The sequence below is a fragment of the Xenia sp. Carnegie-2017 genome, unplaced genomic scaffold, assembly GCF_021976095.1.
Source record: "Xenia sp. Carnegie-2017 unplaced genomic scaffold, XeniaSp_v1 HiC_scaffold_20, whole genome shotgun sequence".
Classification (NCBI taxonomy): Eukaryota; Metazoa; Cnidaria; class Anthozoa; order Malacalcyonacea; family Xeniidae; genus Xenia; species Xenia sp. Carnegie-2017.
This window is the reverse complement of record NW_025813483.1, coordinates 13,332,496-13,353,244: the sequence shown is the minus strand read 5'-3', so window position 1 is coordinate 13,353,244 and position 20,749 is coordinate 13,332,496. Positions and strand designations below refer to the sequence as shown.

Below are 20,749 nucleotides of genomic sequence, written 5' to 3'. Positions count from 1 at the left end.
AGAAGCAAGACATCTTGACATTGCAAAATTTGAATCAAAACAAGACAGAGGATGACTTTGAAATAAAGTCGAAAATTTACAGTTTACGTCTCGTCTTGTTTTGATTCATATTTTGCAATCTCAGGAGAAACGGTTTTCTCTTTAGTATTTTGTCTGAATATTTCATATTTGATGAACAAACCTTAGGAAAAATTATTTATTAGAATGGAGGATTCACTTTAATTCATATATAAATATAGTGTATATCACTATCTAATATCCATTTTATACATTACAAAATTCAAATTTCTAAAGTGTGCTTTGTTTATGTGTTACATGAAGTATGCTTAAATCAGCCGCTGTCCTTGAATCGCAATGCTGCATAAAATTATTATTGGCGGAAAATTGAAAACACTGAAAACACGAAGAAAGCGAAGAAAGAAGAATCAGGATTTATATTAAAAAAATGTCGGTTTCAGACTTGATCAACAATGAGGTACTTTCCTTTTGCGATGTCCTAATCCTTGAATATAATAGCTTTGTCTTTTAAAGTGGATTACCAATTCTCTTTTTTCACTATATAGCTTTTTACGTCAGAAAATGATTTATACGATGCAGAATTTGAGAGCGATGGAGATTCGAAACCTGAAAACATTAGAGACGAAGGAAGTTTAGTGGATGATCATGAAAATAGCAGTAGTAATGAAGACGTCGAGGAAAGTATATCTGCTATCAAACAGAGAGCTAAAACAAAAACTAAGGTTGGTGTGGTTGATTATATGACATTGTAAATAAGATATTAATACATAGTTTAAGGAGGGAAAGTGTATGTGTAATCAAAATTGCGCAGAGAGTACAAATGTTGTTTCCAGAATGAAGAACACTCTCAATTTGTTTGAAGAGACGTGCATATCTAGATACAAACTATATGCTATAAAATTTTGAGTTCAGGAAATAGCATTCAGAAGTGATATAATGACTCTATGTGCTCTTTGAATGAGAGGATTTCTTTTGATAGACAATATTACGTACAAGTGTTAACAAAGATGTGAGAAAACACAAGATGAAGAAAAATGACATCACAACACTCTATAGTGAAAGTGCAAAATTGCTTAGAGGTATTTTGTTTAATAGGTGATGAATTTAGCTTGTCGTATTATTTGGGACAATTTTCAACAGTGCTTGAAACTTTTTTAATAGAATCACGTGTTAAACTACCATATCATCAACCTGAGTATAAAGACATTTTCAGGCTCCTTAATAAGGTTGACATGAGTGATGGTACTGGGAATAAATCTGCTTTAACTGCTCGGTAAGTTCATTCTGTATGAAATGTTAGGATATTGTCATTTGTCAGCAAAATTAGTGGTCACTAATACAATTGAAATACAATTGAATTCAATTTTTATGTGAGTAAAATATCTTACTCTTTACAGAAGTGAGTGAATGTTATCCGAACATAAACATAGATATAATTATATTAATGTTCCTATTGCAAAGCTCTTTGTCATTTCTTTCATCAAACTTTATTTTTAAATAATCATGGGAACTACTATTGCCCCAGGAATGTGTTGAACATCCGGTCTTTGATTTCCAGATGTAATTACAATGTGAGGAAAGTTATGGATGCTGCGAAGAAACTACAAGGGAAAAGGCAGGAAAGCATTGCTGTCATTGCACCGATGAAAAATATCAAATCAAATGCTCAACCAAGGTTGTCAATGGATAAGGATGTCATTTTCTTTGATGATTCAACAAATTTCAAAGCTGGTGGGATGGATCATTTAATGGAAAGGTATTTCAAGTATATAGTCATTGACAGATTGTTGTATTTTTACTAAGGCAGTGGTGTAGACATTTCATCACCAAACCAAGGTAGAATATTGATTCTTGGAGGAGAGGTGGTTAAAATGTTTTTGGTAGCATTAATTTTAGTTGGGGTTTGAGGGCAGTCAGTGAAAACAGATATTTGAAAGTTTGCTATCCTGTAATCAACCTCTTCTCATGAAGTCCATCTATGCATGAAACACATACTTATTTAATTTTTACCTTGACTTAACTACGCATATGTAATGTTGTTCTTAATCACTGTTATTTTTTCTGGTTCCCCAGATTTATTAAACATAATAAAAACAAGACTAAAGCTGCTAAAATCTTCAAAGTTCACAATGCTGAGCTGGAATTGGTTGGTCATAGATCTGCAGTAGAGAAATCATCTAATGATGAGAAAAGGAACGAAGTTCCACATGTAATAATGGAATCAGGTAGCTATACAGTTCATTTATATACTTGTATTAGGAGTTCTAACTTCTTGCAAATTTTAATGCTCTTTGGTTGTCTTGTTAGTCTGCTTGATGTTGTTTGCACATCTTTAATAAATAAGAGAATGGTATTGTTTTTATCTCTGGCTGAGAATTCTTGATGGTTTGAGGCTCCGCAGTGGTTATTGGTCTGTTCTTTTCTATTTTTATCTATAGGTGATAAATTGCATAGTTTAAAAGGAAGACTTCTTGAAAGAATGAAACTCCAAAGAGCCGAAGTTCGAAAGGTCCATGAAACACAAAAGAAACTGGACAATGAAGAGGTCAGTGATGATGAAGAAGAAGAAGAAGACTTTGATGACTATGATGGTGATGATGGTGATGATGATGATGATGGTGATGGTGATAGTGATGGTGATGATGATGGTGATGATGATGGTGATGGTGATGGTGATGGTGATGATGATGGTGATGGAGATGGTGATGATGAAGGTATAAAAAAGTCTAACTTTCATCAACTTTTATGTACAAAACAATCGTTTTGCTCCAAATTAAAGTTAGATACTTTTGTTCAGAAAGTGATCCTGAGATGGAACAATGGAATGACGATGATGACAGAATCCAAGAAGAGAATGGGGCCGACAATAATGAAAAATCAAATGGCATCGTTTCTAAAAGAAATAGCGATGACGAAGCCTTTAATAAAGTTAGCTTTTCCACATCAAAAATTCCTCCTGACGATCAAACAATGGATCTGTTTCCATCTGACAACTCAAACCAGATGATAAATCGAAATTTTGATGAAGAAAGTCAATTGAATGATGGTGATAGTGTTTGCTCTGAGGAGAGCATCAAACTAAGACTAGAGACTGCTGATGATACACAAGATGGGAACATCGAAGATCAATCCTTAAGTTACACGAAAATAAATATGCCTTCAATGGAGAGGTCAAATATGATCAACGAGGCAAAAACTGACGATAATGATGTACTTACTCCATTTTCAAGAATACAAAGATTACTGAGCATGGAATCATCGTTCAGTAATGAAAAATCGGTGGGTCATTAAATTCTTTACCTTTGCACTAGTTATAATTGTTGAAGATTTACGTAAAGCATTAACTACTTGACGTGAAATATACGTAGCTTTTCATGATTTTTATAATTCTTTTAGCAATTCAACAAACCCATCTCTGAGCTTTCATTACCTATTGAAGATTCACAGGTATGTGTCGTTGTTTGGGGCTATTTATTGTAATCTTACGTAGAAGAAATATATAAGATTAGTTTGTTTTTTTTATTTTTTTCTTAAGCTAAATGCTTAGTTTTTGTTGTAGGATCTTTACGATAAAGAGGACGATATTAAACCAAATACCTTTAGAGATTTAAATTTTACATTGGACGAAGATACGCAGTTTACTCAGTTTGTTGATAGTCAAGGGTAAGTTGTATTGACGTAGCCAGCTCGAAAATTAAAAAGTGCGAGCAATATTCGTATATGTAAATGTTCTTTCCTTTTCAGTTCTTTTAAAGTCAGTTACATTTCGTCATTAGTAAAGTTTTAGTTTTCATTTGAGGGTAATGTCTGCAGCAATGACATATTCAACTTGCAGCTATAATCATGCTGTTTAAAAATTTCGGTGTTCAATCACTTTAAAAGATATATTTTTAGAGAAGTAAACATTGTTAAATAATCTAAAAATTGCAAAGCACAATCAAACATGCGGGCTGGCTATGCTACCTATATAAACTTCTAAAAACTTGAGTGAATGCTTTTCAATTTGTAGTAAAGGCATGTTGTGTAATCATCAATGACGTTTGCCTCGTCCTCGGTTTAGGTGTTCATGGTGGTTTTGGGTTTTTTTTATTTTATTCTGAATATTGCTTGTTTTATTATTCCCCCAGGTACTTGTTAAGTTCAACTAAAAAGAAAAAGAAAAAAGATTTAATAACATATGGCAAAAAACCCTCCAACAATATGATTGAGTTACTTGGACTGTGTAAGGGAGCTTCAGAAGAAAACGGATGTAAAAAGAATGGAAAGAATGATCCAAACGAGGCTCATAGTTCCTCTAACGGCGAATCTCAATATAGCATGCACGAACTTCTCGGCTTGTGTTCTGGTAAATTTACCAACGAAAGCAATGAAAATGGGATAGAATCAGAAATGGATTGTCAACATGTTAACGAACTTTCGCGTTTATCTTCGGGGTCTTTTCTTGATACCTCCGAAAGAAAACATTCATTATCGCTCGATGATGAACGGTCAAAGGGTTGTGAAGGGAAGGAAAAATTGTTAGTGGATGATTCTGAACAGTTTGAAAGAACGAAAGATATTTATACTTTTTCAAGATCATCGAACTCTGGTGATCTTTTTGAATCGAATGTTAGTGTTCAAAGAGACTCTACTCTAATAGAAAAACGAGAGATTATTGATCCAGTCCGCGAATGTTCTGGACAAGACAATAAGGAATCCGTGGGGAATCTAAGGAATGGTGGTACTATTGCACTGAATGATGGGAGCAAGAAGGGAAGACGAGGATTATTTGAGTTGTTTAATAAGGTCGACGATTCCATGGAAACGGACGATGTTCTTGCTCTTTGCTCGGGTAAAGTGAAACAGAAATAATAGCAGTGACTTCATTTTTATTTCTAAATAATTCTTTCGTGTTTAGGACAATTTCCTAAAACGCAAAGTATTGAAGAGACCGAAGAAGCAAAGGATGATTATAATGTTGAAGACGACCATATAGATAGTGATTCCCAAGGCACTTGCTCAGAGAAAGATGTGTTTAGTAGTGAGGAAGATGGTGAAAGTAACGAAACTGTAGAAATTAGAAAATCCGGAAAGGGTCGCAAGAAAGTGCAGTACGTTTTTTTTTGTGAATATGCTAAATGTATTTTTCCATTGTTCATCTCGCCTTTTGTTTTCTAGTTCAATTTTTAACAAAGATAATTTCGTCGAGGAAGAAGCAGAACTTTCCGGAAGTGAAGTAAGTTCTGATGAAGATGAGGGATCTGAAGATGATCAACTTGAAGAAGATTCGGATGTCGAAGATCTTCCGTCCGATGAAGAACTACAAAGACAAGTTAATAAAGTTCACATGTAAGGAAACATGCAAGATATATCATCAATGGTGTTGCAAGGATTTTGTCGATGAGGCACAAGCTAAATCACAATGTCTGGAGAAGGGGCTAAGCAAAGTTTCAAAAACAAATTTTGGGCAAAGCACTCAGTGCTGTGATCCAAGACATTCTCTTTAAAATTTAATCTGTTGGGGGGGGGGGACAGCTAACTTTGGAAAGAGGCACCTGTCCCCAGGCCCTCCTTCAGCGACACCAGTGCGTGTATTTGCAATTAATAAGTGTAACTTTAATTTCATGATATGTTAATATCTTCTTTAGATACGCATTTCATATTTTTCTAATGAGACATGATATGTCATCTTGCATTGAAAAAAAGTATATGCATAGCTTTGTATGATTTCATCTTTCAAGATCTTCTTCTCTTTTTGGTTTACAGGAAAACCATGATTGACGACGACAAACGCGAGATTCGCGAACTGCAAGAACTTTATCTTGAAGATGGTGATCTCTACTCAGAGAACGGAGGACGAGCGAGGAACTTTAGGTGGCGGGGACTTGACGATTCACAACGGGATATTTTTGATAATAAACTTCTCTGGGGAGATGAAGAAATTGTTGACAACGAGATTTTATCGCAAGCTGAACTAGAGCGAAGAAAAATGAAACACGAACGAGAATTGTTCCTGCAAGAGCAAGTATATGCATAATTTATTCTTAAATTATACATAGTTCTTAGGTATACATACATTAGAAATATATTATTCATACATATTACATATATTATACACACAGTATTCACAAATTATACTTACGTTATTCGTGCATATAATATACATATATTATACCTAATTAAATGTATTATATCCAACTTATTCAAAACTTCCACATCCTTTTTATAATATATTTATTATCTATATCATCATTCTCCTTGCTGTAGTTGAAAAGAGAGGGTGATTCACAAACGTCCAATGTTGATGAAAATAGTCAAACAATTTTGAATCTTATCAAGGACACAAGTCAAGTTGTTGAAGGTACTTTTTACATGCCTTACATCAGCAATTATTACTCACAATTGGATGATACTACGTAGCTCATTGTTAATTGGTTAAAAGTAGGGGACTTTATTAGGTGACAGTAGGGGACTTTATTAGGTGACAGTAGGGGACTTTATTAGGTGACAGTAGGTGACTTTATTAGGTGACAGTAGGTGACTTTATTAGGTGACAGTAGGTGACTTTATTAGGTGACAGTAGGTGACTTTATTAGGTGACGGTAGGTGACTTTATTAGGTGACAGTAGGTGACTTTATTAGGTGACAGTAGGTGACTTTATTAGGTGACAGTAGGTGACTTAACTAGGTGACAGTAGGTGACTTTATTAGGTGACAGTAGGTGACTTTATTAGGTGACAGTAGGGGACTTTATGTAGTTGACACTGCCTAAAAATGACGAAAAGCGTCAAAACGTCAGTCAAAACTGAACAGTGTTTCTCAGTAGTCCACTAACCTGTACAATCTTCATTTACAAACATGTAAGGATACTTGCGAGCTCAAACCATCCACTTTAATTGGTGAATTTATTGAGTGACTGTTGGTCACTTTATGAGATGACAATGGGTGACTGTATTCGTAGACAAATGATGATTTTTTTATTGAATTCTTTCAGAAAAAAAACCAGTTGAACCTACAGTTATACCTGTGAAATGCCAGGATTCAACATCTAAGAAATCATCTCAGGTACTAATCAGTGTGCGAATTAGTTCAGAAAAAACGATGTGCAATTTTTTTGACAAAAGTGTTTGTTTAGAGGCATAATCAAATTGATATTACGTTAATTATTATATAGCGCTAATTGCTAAATTAATATTTTTAAACGTGAACAAATTCATATGATTTACGACAGTGTTTTTCGTTAAAACCGCTTATTTTTGCACATCGTTTGAAAAAGTGATGTGCAATTGTTTTCATTTTAGCTAAAACGATGTGCAAATTGCACATTGCACACCGTTAATTCGCACACTGGTACTAATAAACATTGGAAACAAACTCGCGTTCATCTGTCGAGTCTTTCTGTTTTTCATGTATGTACGTATAGGGTGAGCTGAAATACAGCCAATGATTTTCACAACAAAATGTCCAACAAAATTTAATGAAAAAACCGGACTGAGATGTGAGATGTCATACAGTTGCTCTAAATATTACAATGATTTCATTTTATAGAAGCGTGGTTCGTTCTTGAATCGTGACAAAAAACAAATGTCTCGTTTGTCGAACATTACGGGCTTGAAAAAAACGCCAAATTCGACCTTTGGCTTTGTATTTCATACAGTATCTCCAAGCAACAAAGCCAAAGATGGCAACAAGATAGAGCAGGTGAGTTATATATTGGCTGTTTCTTTCTATGTATGGATTAGAAGTTTTTTTCAACTGTAAATTTTTTTTCATTCCATTCATCCTCATTCAATCCTTTGCTTTAGAAACTTCATCGGTCTTCACACATGTCTGAGCCACCAAATGCCAAGCGGCCTCGGCTGGACAGAGCTTTAAGTAGCCATTTAGTTACAGGAAGCCTGTTTGCAGCAATGCCTGTGTGAAACTACAAGTGTGCACGATAATGTTTCCTGTGTTGATGATGCTTTTGTCCATTTAATGATGTCAATATCTGCTCAGCATGGATTGAACATCAAAACATCAAACCAGCTTGTTGAATTGCTAATGATATTTATATATCAATTTTATCTTTGAGATGTTCCTTGATTAGATTTTTCATTTTTAGTAAAGGCTCATCTTTCTTGATTGGCATTTTCAATGGGAGAGTTCATTTTCCTAATTATCGCTGTTGAACATAATGAAATATGATGCAAGTGTACTGGAGTAAGTGGTGCCCAAGGCCTTCTTTGGAAAACAAAAGCCAAAAAAAATGGCACTTACATAGTAAACATAATTAATTTTTTTTAATTGTACAATTGAAGACTGTATCATCCCCCTCCTTTCCAGCACTACTAGTACACCTTACCACAACACATTATTTTTGATGCAATTTATAAAAATGTCATTGTTTATCTTAACTGAATGTCAAACAAATCAAAGTAAAGAAGTTAGCACTTATAAACAATACATAAAAACATACAATAGTGTTGAAAAAATTTAAGGCCCCTGCAAAAAGTTTTACAAAGTAAACATTTCTTCTGTGACATATAATTGTTTATTTATGGTTCTTTGTACAAAATAATTATTAGTCGTTTCAAATAAATAATAAAATCCATTCTTTAATTAAAGTCCCTGTATAGTCTAAATATTTATAATAACTTGATAACCATGTGTAACATTTACATTTTAGCTAGATGGTGACATGACAAACAATATGATTTCTCTTTATGATCATTATAACTGCAATAAATGGAAACATTGAAAGTGAGTATGCATAGCAAACAAAAAAAAACACCAGAAAAAACAGATTTGCCTTGTACCTTATTATTGAACACAGTGGACAAAAATGTTGCTCACACTTGAAACAGAAATTGTAACAGTACACACAGATATCCTTCTCACAAAAGAAACATTTTGTCATTTCCTTTGAATCGTTGGATCCTTTACAATATTGGCAAATACTTGTCCACTTGACTTGAGCAGTATTACCATTTGATAGATTTTTATCATAAGCCCTGGCTCCAGCTTTTAACATAGATTGTGTTTTATCTGGAAGAGCAAGTCCAATTGATGAACTCTTTTTGGTTCAATAATAGTACGTTAAACCTTGATACCTATTTTTCTTCACATGCACATCCATGATCCATTCTATTTTACTTGTTGTTAGCCAGTACCTTTATACTTATATATATATAATAATAATATATATAATATAACCGTACGTCCTGTGTCCCAAGTGTAGGAGTCACCATTTTACTATGGTGGTAGCCGGGAGGGCACATTGTAATACACTTTGTATATATAATAATAATATATTTATAAGAATTACTATTCTGTACCTTACCGTAGATTTTTTTCAAAGAGGCTTCGTTGTTGTTAACATGCTTAGTTTGAACATGCGTCTTTAATTGTACAGGTGGACAATGGTTGAAAGGAAAAGATCTTTTTGCCATTCCAAATTGTTCCACCTTTCAATTCCAGAAGTTGGAAACAAGTCTGAAGTCTCCCGCCAAAGCCCGCCTGTTTATATTTTGTTTTAAATAAAACCACGTGACTAATGGCGGCTCTCTTGAATTTGTTTACGACTCGTATTTTTCGTCTTTTACGAGATAGGTTTTCTTCCCATTTTGTCAACTTTATGAAATATGGATTAAAAATATTTTGCATTAGTGAACTATTTTGGAGATTCTTCAACTTTTGTATCCTAATATCACCGTTTCATTTTTGTTCTTGTATAAGTAAATAAATATATAAAATATGTAAGATGTTATGGCCAATATTTTAGAAAAAGTCATTCAAGGAACCTTAGATATTGAGGTTCTTAAAAAATATTTGAAAGATGAAAAAAAAGAGGTAAGCAAGGCAAAATATCCTGCATAAAAAGTAGGAAGGTAATATTATTAATTGGTAGCTTTTTCATTTTCATCGTGGTTGTAAATTCTGGGGGCTGTCAGGAAAATTAAGTCCTCTCCCCCCAATCACGAGAATCAAGTTATGCTCTTCATCTTCATGTAGCTCATCCTAAACCTTGAATTAACTTTTTAATTAAGTATTTGTTTATCTAGTGTTGCTCACATGACCTTAGTGTTGATATACCAACATTTGATGCTGGCAAGTTTGTTCCTTACTTCCTAAACTACATTCGAGAAGAATCCACGTGCCATTTTACTAGCGAACTTCCAGTCATTTCACCCAAGAAAATCAAGAAAAAGCGACGATATCCCAGGAATGTGAAATCCAGTTCAGATACAAGCAGCAATACAGTAAAGGCAAGAGAAAGTTTGTTTAAATCTTCACCATCAAATAAGGATACTTTGCCTTTGTCAGTAAACAGTCAGTATCTTGGAAGTTCATCATGTGAGTCAAAAAACAAAAAAGATCATCTTTTCACATCAACACCAGTGAAGTTCAATTTGGACGAAGACTTTCCAACGATTCATGATGTTTCCACAAGGTCAGTTGACAGCGGTTTTGTGAACAGAGAACAGGCCTGCTGAACAGCAAGGCTGGGAGAGAGAAGCTAAAAAAGGGAAATCATGATAATTTTTTTGTCTTTCAAGACACATTGATAAAAAATAGCTTGACCCCTAATCAACTGATTTAGCTATTTTATGAATGCCAGAGTTTTAGTGAAGTGTCATTTATTTGAAGATGGAAGTAATAAAATATCTACCCTTGCCAAAGCTCAACTTGTCTTGTATAGTTATGTACAACTTTGCTCATTTTTATGACAGAATACTAACATGGGTAATTTTTGTGTAACTTGTTGCCATTGATTTGTAACTGAGTTCAGTGAGCTGGTACTTGTAATAAAGGATATTGTTAGAATTTAGAGGGGTAGTTTTTCCGTCTTGATTTTCAATTTTCCTCTGTTTCATGTAGCAATCACAAATAGAGCTTGTAGCATGCTTACAAAAAACTAACAACCATCAACAACAAGTAAAAGAATTTTAAAAATATAGTATGAGATAGCATGCAGACACCAACTAAGTGGCCAGCTAAATCTAATCCAGACTAGAGCAACTCCCCCCCCCCCAAAAAAAAAATCATCCTCAATCCAATCCTGTGTAAAATTATACGTAAATACTCAAATTTTTTCTTGTTTATCATTTGTGTTTAAAATTTACCAAACTGTTGTGTTTTTCTCACTTTAGAAATAGCTATATGTTTGTAAATGATGATCGTCCAGGTTAATAAAGTCCTGAGAAGGACTGTTTTTGTTGTTGTTGACTGACGTTTCGACAACCTTGTCAGTCAACAACAACAAAAACAGTCCTTCTCAGGACTTTATTAACCTGGACGATCATCATTTACAAACATATAACGATACTCCCGGGTTCAAACCATTTACTTTAGAAATAGCGTAACTCCAACTCGACGTATTACTCCGACACCAGTAAGAACACGGCGCAACTCGTCAACTATCTTCAACAATTCCTCAACTTCATGTGAAACATCTGATGAATCAAGTCATTCATTCAGGGAAGAGAGGCAAACGAAAGGACAACATCATAATGCATCACGAAATACTTGGAATTCTAGAAAACATTCCGTGAAATTCAAACTTGAGGATTTTATGCATCAAGGAAGTAGGACACCAAACTTATCATCTTGCCAAGTCAAGGCGCCTTTTGGTCCTCAACATAATAAAAATAAAATTTCCCAGCTATCTGTTGATGTGAAGAACTGTTCCGATTCGTTGAGTGAATCAGAAAACAATAAAAATAGTTTGAATTCAAGTTTTCAAGAGAGTCCAAAAGAAGAATTATTTCCACCGAAACTTGATTCGGTGACGGATTCCGATGTCCTTGACAAACTTGCTGTTATTCATTCATTTTGTATTCTTGGTGAGTCATCGTTATTTTGCAAATGTATATCACGATGGTTCTCCAGTGTTTAATTTGTTCATAAACCCTCGGAATCCCGCATGATCTCCTGTAAGATCCATTAAGATGCTACTTTATCTTGCAAAATTAACATCAATACTTAATACGTTTGTTATTGATCATTTGTTGAATATTTGGATTATTTTTTAGAAAATTTGGTGCCTAATATTGTTATTGAAATGAGCTTTATTTTACAACTTTTGACGGTGGAAGTCAACTCAGATGTTGAAAAAGGTATATTTTTGTCAACATCGTGTTGTCTAACTATCTTTCTGAAAGGAAAAGATAATTTAAAAGCGTATTTTCTCTCATCAGAAGCTACAACAAAAGGTATCCTCTCTGGTCATCATAACTGTATGTATTATGCAACTGTTGCTCTTCAGAAACTCTTTGGGTAAGGTAAAACTTTGAAGCGACGTATTTTTATGGCTAATGCTTCAGGTTATTAAATGTTTGTTGGACTTAAGTTAAAGTCCACTTTCATGGCTAGTACTTAGTCCTCGCTGGACGTACAACGTTTTCGATGGTTTTTAGAATAAGCCTTGCATAGTCAGATTCGTGATGTTTCTTAGTATAAATGCATTAAGATGGCCTAATTTACCTTGTTCAGAATAATCAAGTTACTTGACAAAGGAACATTGAGGTTGCTGTTAGACAACAAGGCTGTAAGTTTCTTTAAGAAAGCACATACCTAATGCGTAATGTTTAAAGTATTGAACTAAAACCTCGCTTGATTAAGTTGAAGTTTTGGAATCTGAAATCCCAGAATTGCGAAAAAAATTAACCTTTCTCTGGGTAGAATTTCATGTTTTGACGTCACTCTCATTAGTGACATGAATCATGTTGATTGGATTTGGGTTAAATGTGATAAATCGTGCCTGAGTGAAGTGCCAATCAGCATAATGGATTTGGGTTAAATGTGATAAATCGTACCCTGAATGAAGTGCCAATCAGCATAATTTAATATTTTTTTTGAACGATAAACACTTCCTCACAAGCCTGATTTAAGTTGTAACAAGTGGCATCTTGAATTTTGGGATTTTAAAAAGTTCAATGTAATTTTTTCCTCCCAATTCTCATCATTTTCTTGTGGTCTTGTATTCGATTGTTTGTGTCGTAGATCATGGAATTTTCCAGGAGTTTCCACGATGATCTTGCGAGCTTGTATCCAACGATATCAATAAGTGAGGTACCTAATGATCTCTTGATGTACCTCTTAAGTGATGTACCTCTTAAGTATTGTACCTCTTAAGCTATGTACCTCTTAAGTGATGTACCTCTTAAGTGATGTACCTCTTAAGTGATGTACCTCTTAAGTGATGTACCTCTTAAGTGATGTACCTCTTAAGTGATGTACCTCTTAAGTGATGTACCTCTTAAGTGATGTACCTCTTAAGTGATGTACCTTATGATATTTTTTGTTTATTTACTCATACCTCTACATAAATCCCAGGAAGTTTTTATTTCTTTATATCCAGGTGCCATACTCCTTGCTAAAGTCGCCGTTAAACTGTGTTCCATTTCAAGTAAACTTTGACAATAGGAACAATTTTTCGTCCGAACAAACATTTCATTACTTTAAACGACAAAGGTAAAAAAAATTATTGCACTCGCAGTGAAAATGTTGAGTTCTTGGAAAAAGCGTTAGATATTTAACTCGTATGTTATTTTGATCTACAGGGACATGTTTTACGAAATAATACGAACGTGGGAATCACAGAATGGGAAATCTGGTTGGTCATTACCAGAGCATTTAGGTGATAGAATAAGGTGTGTTTTCACAGAACGCGTTTTATGCAATAAACTGTATGTATATATTACTGGAATGCTAATTTATAGTACGTATACCCGTAGTTATGTGAAGCCAAACTTTACCTCGGTGTGCTTGAAGGTAGTCCTCAGTGTGCCTGAAGGTAGTCCTCAGTGGGCTTGAAGGTAGTCCTCAGTGTGCCTGAAGGTAGTCTTCAGTGTGCCTGAAGGTAGTCCTCAGTGGGCTTGAAGGTAGTCCTCAGTGTGCCTGAAGGTAGTCCTCAGTGTGCCTGATGGTAGTCCTCAGTGGGCCTGAAGGTAGTCCTCAGTGTGCCTGAAGGTAGTCCTCAGTGGGCTTGAAGGTAGTCCTCAGTGTGCCTGAAGGTAGTCCTCAGTGTGCCTGAAGGTAGTCCTCAGTGGGCCTGAAGGTAGTCCTCAGTGTGCCTGAAGGTAGTCCTCAGTGGGCTTGAAGGTAGTCATCAGTGTGCCTGAAGGTAGTCCTCAGTGTGCCTGAAGGTAGTCCTCAGTGTGCCTGAAGGTAGTCCTCAGTGTACCTGAAGGTAGTCCTCAGTGTGCCTGAAGGTAGTCCTCAGTGTGCCTGAAGGTAGCCCTCAGTGTGCCTGAAGGTAGTCCTCAGTGTGCCTGAAGGTAGTCCTCAGTGTGCCTGAAGGTAGTCCTCAGTGTGCCTGAAGGTAGTCCTCAGTGTGCCTGAAGGTAGCCCTGTATTTTAGATTACTGTCATAGTAGTCTTTTTTGACTGTCTGTTGAAGGATTAGAACTTTTTAAATTGCTGGCTTAAAATTTCTCAATGAGGTAGCAGTCCAGTTATCTTAAGTTCAACGTTTTTCTGTTGTGAATTGTCTTTCTAAATCATGGTCGAAATATTAAAAAGAACTTTTCTATTGTCTTAATATCTAGGCAAGTCGTCGACGAGAAGTGTGGGTTAACGAACATTGTTCATTTCGTTCGACTTTTTCAATCTCAATTGATTCAGGTTGATTGAATGAAAGACAAAGAGCTCATATCTCACATTCTTTCACTTCCATTTGTATGAGATCATTTTTCCTTATTTATTTCTCGAAAACAGATGTGCTGTTATGAGAGTACGTTGCCAACCTTCAATGAAGGAGAGTCGCCCGAGTTTGTTGGCGAACTTTTCAAATCGAATCCAAAGAAGTTTTTCAGGTCAATTTCTGAACATCGTGAAAGTATATCTTGGTACATCTGGTTGATAATGAAAAATAACATCAACCTGTTTACTGTTTTACTTAGATTGAAAAAGCGTCTTGTTACTCCACAGTCGAGAACATCTGATCCTTGTCCACCCCCCGGTTTTACGGAAACCGAGGAGTTTTTTCGTACATTTATAGTCGCTGCAACGAGGCACGTCTAAAAGATGAACGCCATTGTTGGTGCATGCAAACAATAGTTTTTTCTTTGTGTCTTCCATTTTCTTGTGATAATTGTTGCATTGGTTTTGTAGCCCTTCATTCAACCGACATTTAATGGACAGTCTGTCTGTGAAGATCATTGAGGTAAGATAATATAAAACATAATTCTTTAAGCTTTCTTCTAATGATCTTCATGAAAGTCTTAATTTCATTTTTATTGTGACTATGTTGAGTACATTTTGTAGTGAGAAAAACGTATCATTAGATTCTCAGTTTATATCGTCGATGTTTTGCTTCCAGCTAAACAGTAGTATTCCATCGGAAAAAAGCCTCGACGAGTCCACTGATGACGATAGTGCTGTAGGGTACAGTAGGCACCAAGTACAGTTTACATCTTGTTTGATTACTTTGAGAACATTGGCGAAATTCCTTGGCTATCTTGTGTTTTTACCGTATCATCAAAATGAAGAATTACCAGCTACAACTAAAGAAACAATCATAAGAACCAGAAATCAGGTACATATTTTAACTTACTTGAAACAATACAATGGGCTTATGGATTACAAAACTTAGCTCCCAAATTATCGATCTGGCTTCACCCTTGCTCATAGGCGTGCTTTGTCAGCTTAAACACATGTTAGTGGCAAAGTCATAGTATAAATTGAATTTTAAAACAAAAAGTATAACACGTAACCTTGAAAACTTTGGGTGGATGTAAGAGACTTAAATTACATATTGATTACACTCCTCACACGAAAATTCCCGTTTGAAAACCTAAACCCCAAACTCGCAAAGCATGACTTCATGACGCATTCTTTAATTAAGATGACTCCAGATCTTGATGTCATGCACTACCTAAAGAAAGCACGTGACGAAGGAAGACTTGTACTGACGATACCTTGGGTTATTGAATATCTGAGTATGATTGATGCAATCAGTCCATCACTTCATTATTATGCTCAAGTATTTCACTTCTTATATCACATATACAGGTAAATCATAGTGATTGCCATGTACATGAATGATGGTATGATTACATGAAGTATGAATGGTTGCGTATTTTGTTTGCCATTAATGTTGATGCAGTTATGGATTGCCTTCAGTTTGCTAAGGAAAATTTTGTCTTTTTCATTTAGAAAAGAGCTGCCTTCAATAAACAAGAATCGGGAGAATTTATTGTTAACTACTGGTTTAGGGTGGTTGTTTGAGGTGAGCTCACCTTTATACTTATATATCCACACCAATCCATGAATCCTCTCTATGGCACTTGCGGGTAGGTCCAACCCGAATTTTTTACTCCTGCTGGGCATTTTTTTCTGCAAAATGATTATTTTTTTAGAAATGTAATTTCATTGTTTTTCCATTGAATCAATACAAAGACATTTTGGTACCAGATATAAAAAATGAGGCTAGCATCGTCACTGCTCTATTATCTGTTTTGTAAACGTAGATATTTTGTGTTCAATGTGGCATACATAGACTAATAGACTGTTTATTACTACCAATAGACGACTAGTAATGGTTTGGTTTGTAGACGAGTATCTCTTATGAACACTACATTCTAAGATTTTTCATGCAATTTCAACAGATGCCAGTTATTCCTGATGCAATGTTTGCCAAATACACCGAGTTTAGCGACAGGCACTCTTCATTGAAGATAGCGACAAGGACCAACTCCTTTACGGTATGTGGCAAGAATATTGTAAAGTCAGTGACTTCTGTTTCATTAACTTTTTGACTTGTTGTCTTTTGAGCGAATCGAAGACTGCTCATGTGTATTTCATAATTTGCGTTGCTTGTAGGGGACTGATATGGACATGGTTGATCAACATCTTCTGTACACGTGTTGTCCATATCTTGGTTAGTTTGATATTTTTCCCGATTTTTTACCCTCCCACGTTAATGTTGTCTTTGTGTTCGTGAAACAGGTGAGCTTCGGGTAATTCTTGCAGAAGCTGTTGTGGGAAAGGCTAAGAAAAGAGGTATTTTGTCGTTGAACTTGTAAATCTCATCTAGTCTCACAGCATTCATGAACTGAAGACAGCTTTGCTCAACTTTAATGTTTCTTGCAGGTCAAATGAAGAAAATTAAACCAATTAGTGCAGATTTTATGGAACCAACGATCAAATCGTCACCTCTTCAGGTCTATTGGAAGAATTGATGAATGCGCTTTTCTAGAATTGATACATTCGTTGTTTTTATGAATCTGACTACGATGAAGTGAAGTTGTTTTCTGAGCGCTTCTTTCTATGAATTGATTTTTAGACTCAACTTGAGGAAAACTTCTTTCGGAATCAACCGGAACATTTGAAAAAAGATGTTGATTTCATAACGTTAAGGTATTTAGATGCAGACGTCCGCCTCAGTTACATATTTTATATCTCACATTTATACTTTATTTTATTTATATATCAGGATATATCACAATATGATACAGTTGTTAAAGGATTGTGTAATCTCGTCGGAACACGAGCAAGCGAAACAAGATATGTTGAATACGAACTTGTTTAAAGATATAAGGTATAACTTTTTTGGTGTAACTTTTATTAATACCCCAACATTTGTTTTAGAAATGCTAAAGAATTTTTGCTATTCTTGTTACCAGAGATTGGCGTGATGTGAATAAGGATGAATTCAAGGTTTGATTAATTCACTGTTAACCTGTGTGCAGGCGTGACACTACTCCTTTTCCACCCCATTCCCCTTCTCATTTTCTCTGCATCTGTCGCTAAAGAGTATGAAGCGGGTTGGTTAGTGCCGTGTCTTCCAGTCGTTTGTCATTATGAAATGTTACATTTGTTGGTTCGGATCACGAATCAGTGAAGTTAAAGAGCACTTCACCAAACTGACGCTGAATTTTGATTTCGAAGAAAGCAGGCAATGATCACATGCTTATGATAACCCCGATTTTACATCACTCCCTCTTTTGCGGTGAAAAAGATCAAGCTACGCCACTTGCCGTCACAGCGCCTCTGGGGAGAGCTGGATGATGGTTTTATGTTCTCCTTTTTTCCACCAAGGTAAAATTTTTACTCCTAGTTTTTAGTGCAAAGTTTCAATGAAAAAATTATGCACATAAATGGTTATGTACACTACATCTTATGAGGGTTTACTTAAAATTTTTTATTTACCATAAAATCGGCGAATGTTCGCCTCATGATACACGAATCAAAATTGTGTGTTTGCTCCAAATTACTAGTCAAAAGGCAGTGTGTTTTTTGAAACTTTGCACTATCCTCTAGTTATTCTTTCCGCAACTTGGGTAAAAAGGAGACGCAGTAAATTCATTAAAGTCATGTCTTAAACCCACTCCCCACGCTTAATTTTGTGGCGCTGTGCGTGGCTTGCGTGGAATTTCGACAGCTGTTACATATTTGAAGTATCGTTATGTAATTTAATTTCAAAGGAGAAACACAAGGTGTTGCTCATGAAGATTAGTGATAGAATGACAGATGGAGTTATGGAAAGAATTTCCAACGAAGTTAACAAGTACAAACACATCTTTTTTTATAATAGCACTTATAGCATTGTACACATGATTATCCATGATGCCCATTGTCTGTTTTTATCTTGACTATCAAGATTTCTTTTGTATCATGTTTAGTGGTTAATTGTTGTGAATTTTTTATATAAATATTGTGGCCCAACTTATAACTGTTTAGTAATTGTAATCTAATCCAATAAATAATACAATGCAAATTTTGATGTACTTAATACAATCATAAATTTGCTTTCCGCCTGTCAAATATCTTGTGTTTTTTCTCTTTTCTTAAAGGAACTGCAAGTCGCGGTCGATCATGGCTGTTCGAAGTTTAGCATCGCATGACATGAATGAAATAGTAAATTTTTTTCATCGTGCTTGCTTTTCTCTGCTGACCATAGGATAATTTCATCCAATTTAATACTATATAGGTCATAAAGACTGTTGCTGGACTCGTCCACAAGTCGGCGATGAGTAAACTAATACAATGGATCCATCAAAATCTTAGTGGTAAGTTTCGTTTCAATTTTTCATCGAATTTCGCCTCCATAAAGTGGCAAAAATCACTTTGCAACAAAGTTCGAATTCACCAACAAATCTGACCAAAGTTTGGTTCGGAATCCGATTACTAAAACCAAGATAACATAAGGAAAGGATTCCCTGTCGTGAGAAATTTGACAACTTCCGATCTTTTGAAGAGCAACTAATCGCATTCTAAATGGCGCAGAATTTGGTTTTATGGCGTTATAACAACAATTCATAGTCGTTAGCAAGTTTGATAAATTTATTCCTTATGTATGCGCAAGTTTGTTTCTTTTTTGGAAAGGGAGTTTATTTCATAGCTTGGTGGTCACGCCGGATTTTTCACTACGAAAACATTCATTTTGAAGTCTTGCTTGGTTGAAGTTCTGATTGATGAAACGGTCCGCTTTCTGTCGGGCTTATTTTATCTAGGCATTGTCGATAAAACTATACGTAAGGACGTGGATAAAATGATTGCAAAAGAGCAAAATCTTGATTTGAATTCCTACCGTCTACATGCAAACGATCCTGAGCATCCTTTTAATTGGTTTTATCAACATCTTCTTCACAAAAACTCTGATACGAAACATTCGGAAGACGAACGCACCAAAATTACTGCAAAAGAGTGATGGCGAATGGAAATGGATACTGGAATGTACGGAAAATATTAAATTGTTGTTAGTAAAGTCGCACCAAAATTACTGCAAAAGAGACATGGCGTATAGAAATGGATACTGGAATGTACGGAAAATAATAAATTGTTGTTAGTAAAGTCTCTGAGGTGAATTAGAAGAAACATGGATCTTTGGTTGCATTGAGAAATTCCAAGGAAACGTTTATCTATGAAGAAGGAATCACAGCCTCTCCGTAGAACATAAAAAGAATTGGAATATATCATTTTGGACTTTTTATATTTAGTAATTTAGTGAGCTTTGTACATGTACAGTCATTTATTTTTATCTATCAACAAATTATTTTTGAGACAATGAAAAGCGCAACTTTTCTATTGAGCTCACGACGAACCTTTGATAAAAAGTTAAAATTTTAAATTAACCTTTCTCCCCCGCTGAAGGTTTCGATGATGATATAAGAAAATCTTTGTAATTAAAATATCATGCAAATTTCAATTTTTTCTTCATTGTCAAGACGCTGCTAGGTGTGTGCCAACAGAGATTTTTTTTAAGTATTCGAGAATTTGTCATCTCCTTTTTTGGCTGTTGCCATACATTTTTAGATAGTTGAATCACTTGAATGGAAAATCAAAATGGAATCGAAACTATTGCAAATTTGCTATACATTTGCAACATGTCTTTTGCAAGAGCTAGAGTTGAATGTCATCTCGCAAGTGTTATGATCTAGGACTCGAATGATGGCTTCGCATTTTTATATTTGATGACAATGTGAAATAATTCAAGTCAACTTATGTAGCTTAGTTGAATTATGCCGTGCAATCGCTCGCTCTATCCCCGCCTACGCACACATACCAAATTCCGTGCCATCACAAAATATCTGTCAAGTGTGAAATTGCCTGGTTTGTAAGTGCAATTATTTAGATTTAATCGTTTGACGAAGCAACGAAGGTCGTTAAGGGTACGCTAATTATCTGAGATCTTTATTTAGCAACTTAGTGAGGAATTTGACCCTTATGAAAAGCGAAGTACCCGTCGCTGTTTGCGTCTCATGCCAAATCTAACAACGTTTGTAAAGTGTAAAATAAAAAAAAATGTAACGTGAACATTATTTTA

General features: G+C 35.1%; 4 protein-coding genes across 4 annotated transcripts; 3 read left to right on the top strand and 1 right to left on the bottom strand.

Moving 5' to 3' along the window:
• The first annotated feature begins 353 nt into the window (after positions 1–353).
• LOC124441888 (claspin-like) lies at positions 354–8,105 on the top strand. The gene is made up of 18 exons (XM_046992363.1): positions 354–475; positions 564–740; positions 998–1,097; positions 1,180–1,291; positions 1,577–1,774; positions 2,092–2,243; positions 2,457–2,732; positions 2,816–3,297; positions 3,415–3,465; positions 3,578–3,681; positions 4,146–4,849; positions 4,916–5,108; positions 5,176–5,346; positions 5,764–6,022; positions 6,265–6,358; positions 6,992–7,062; positions 7,546–7,698; positions 7,803–8,105. The coding sequence occupies exons 1-18, from the start codon at positions 446–448 to the stop codon at positions 7,917–7,919; spliced, it is 3,444 nt and encodes a 1,147-aa protein (XP_046848319.1). The 5' UTR covers positions 354–445; the 3' UTR covers positions 7,920–8,105.
• A 469-nt stretch (positions 8,106–8,574) lies between these two features.
• On the bottom strand, positions 8,575–9,560 carry LOC124441893 (apoptosis regulatory protein Siva-like). The gene is made up of 3 exons (XM_046992368.1): positions 9,320–9,560; positions 8,796–9,024; positions 8,575–8,715 (listed from the first exon to the last, which is right to left on the bottom strand). Exons 1-3 carry the CDS (start codon positions 9,426–9,428, stop codon positions 8,655–8,657), a joined length of 399 nt encoding a protein of 132 aa, XP_046848324.1. The 5' UTR covers positions 9,429–9,560; the 3' UTR covers positions 8,575–8,654.
• On the top strand, positions 9,530–15,003 carry LOC124441728 (codanin-1-like). The gene is made up of 12 exons (XM_046992194.1): positions 9,530–9,828; positions 10,041–10,429; positions 11,332–11,822; positions 12,012–12,095; positions 12,177–12,255; positions 12,472–12,526; positions 12,982–13,050; positions 13,340–13,452; positions 13,542–13,631; positions 14,529–14,604; positions 14,698–14,795; positions 14,883–15,003. Exons 1-12 carry the CDS (start codon positions 9,745–9,747, stop codon positions 15,001–15,003), a joined length of 1,749 nt encoding a protein of 582 aa, XP_046848150.1. The 5' UTR covers positions 9,530–9,744.
• Positions 15,004–15,097: 94 nt separating this feature from the next.
• LOC124441891 (codanin-1-like) lies at positions 15,098–20,131 on the top strand. The gene is made up of 15 exons (XM_046992367.1): positions 15,098–15,145; positions 15,302–15,517; positions 15,827–15,993; positions 16,138–16,210; positions 16,590–16,685; positions 16,804–16,861; positions 16,930–16,983; positions 17,074–17,144; positions 17,267–17,340; positions 17,417–17,521; positions 17,607–17,640; positions 18,408–18,490; positions 18,777–18,840; positions 18,914–18,992; positions 19,437–20,131. The coding sequence occupies exons 1-15, from the start codon at positions 15,116–15,118 to the stop codon at positions 19,631–19,633; spliced, it is 1,401 nt and encodes a 466-aa protein (XP_046848323.1). The 5' UTR covers positions 15,098–15,115; the 3' UTR covers positions 19,634–20,131.
• Positions 20,132–20,749: the final 618 nt, after the last annotated feature.

Excerpts from the sequence above, each read along its gene's own strand:
- LOC124441888 (XM_046992363.1), top strand. The coding sequence starts at position 446 with ATGTCGGTTTCAGACTTGATCAACAATGAG. Across the intron at positions 476-563 it reads CAGACTTGATCAACAATGAG|CTTTTTACGTCAGAAAATGA; the intron begins GTACTTTCCTTT and ends TTCACTATATAG. Across the intron at positions 6,023-6,264 it reads AATTGTTCCTGCAAGAGCAA|TTGAAAAGAGAGGGTGATTC; the intron begins GTATATGCATAA and ends TCCTTGCTGTAG.
- LOC124441893 (XM_046992368.1), bottom strand. The coding sequence starts at position 9,428 with ATGGCAAAAAGATCTTTTCCTTTCAACCATTGTCCACCTGTACAATTA. Across the intron at positions 9,025-9,319 it reads CTCTTTGAAAAAAATCTACG|ATAAAACACAATCTATGTTA; the intron begins GTAAGGTACAGA and ends TTGCTCTTCCAG. Across the intron at positions 8,716-8,795 it reads CCACTGTGTTCAATAATAAG|TTATAATGATCATAAAGAGA; the intron begins GTACAAGGCAAA and ends CATTTATTGCAG.
- LOC124441728 (XM_046992194.1), top strand. The coding sequence starts at position 9,745 with ATGGCCAATATTTTAGAAAAAGTCATTCAAGGAACCTTAGATATTGAG. Across the intron at positions 12,527-12,981 it reads TGCTGTTAGACAACAAGGCT|ATCATGGAATTTTCCAGGAG; the intron begins GTAAGTTTCTTT and ends TTTGTGTCGTAG. Across the intron at positions 13,453-13,541 it reads CATTACTTTAAACGACAAAG|GGACATGTTTTACGAAATAA; the intron begins GTAAAAAAAATT and ends TTTGATCTACAG.
- LOC124441891 (XM_046992367.1), top strand. The coding sequence starts at position 15,116 with ATGGACAGTCTGTCTGTGAAGATCATTGAG. Across the intron at positions 17,641-18,407 it reads TGAATAAGGATGAATTCAAG|GAGAAACACAAGGTGTTGCT; the intron begins GTTTGATTAATT and ends TTAATTTCAAAG. Across the intron at positions 18,993-19,436 it reads GATCCATCAAAATCTTAGTG|GCATTGTCGATAAAACTATA; the intron begins GTAAGTTTCGTT and ends TATTTTATCTAG.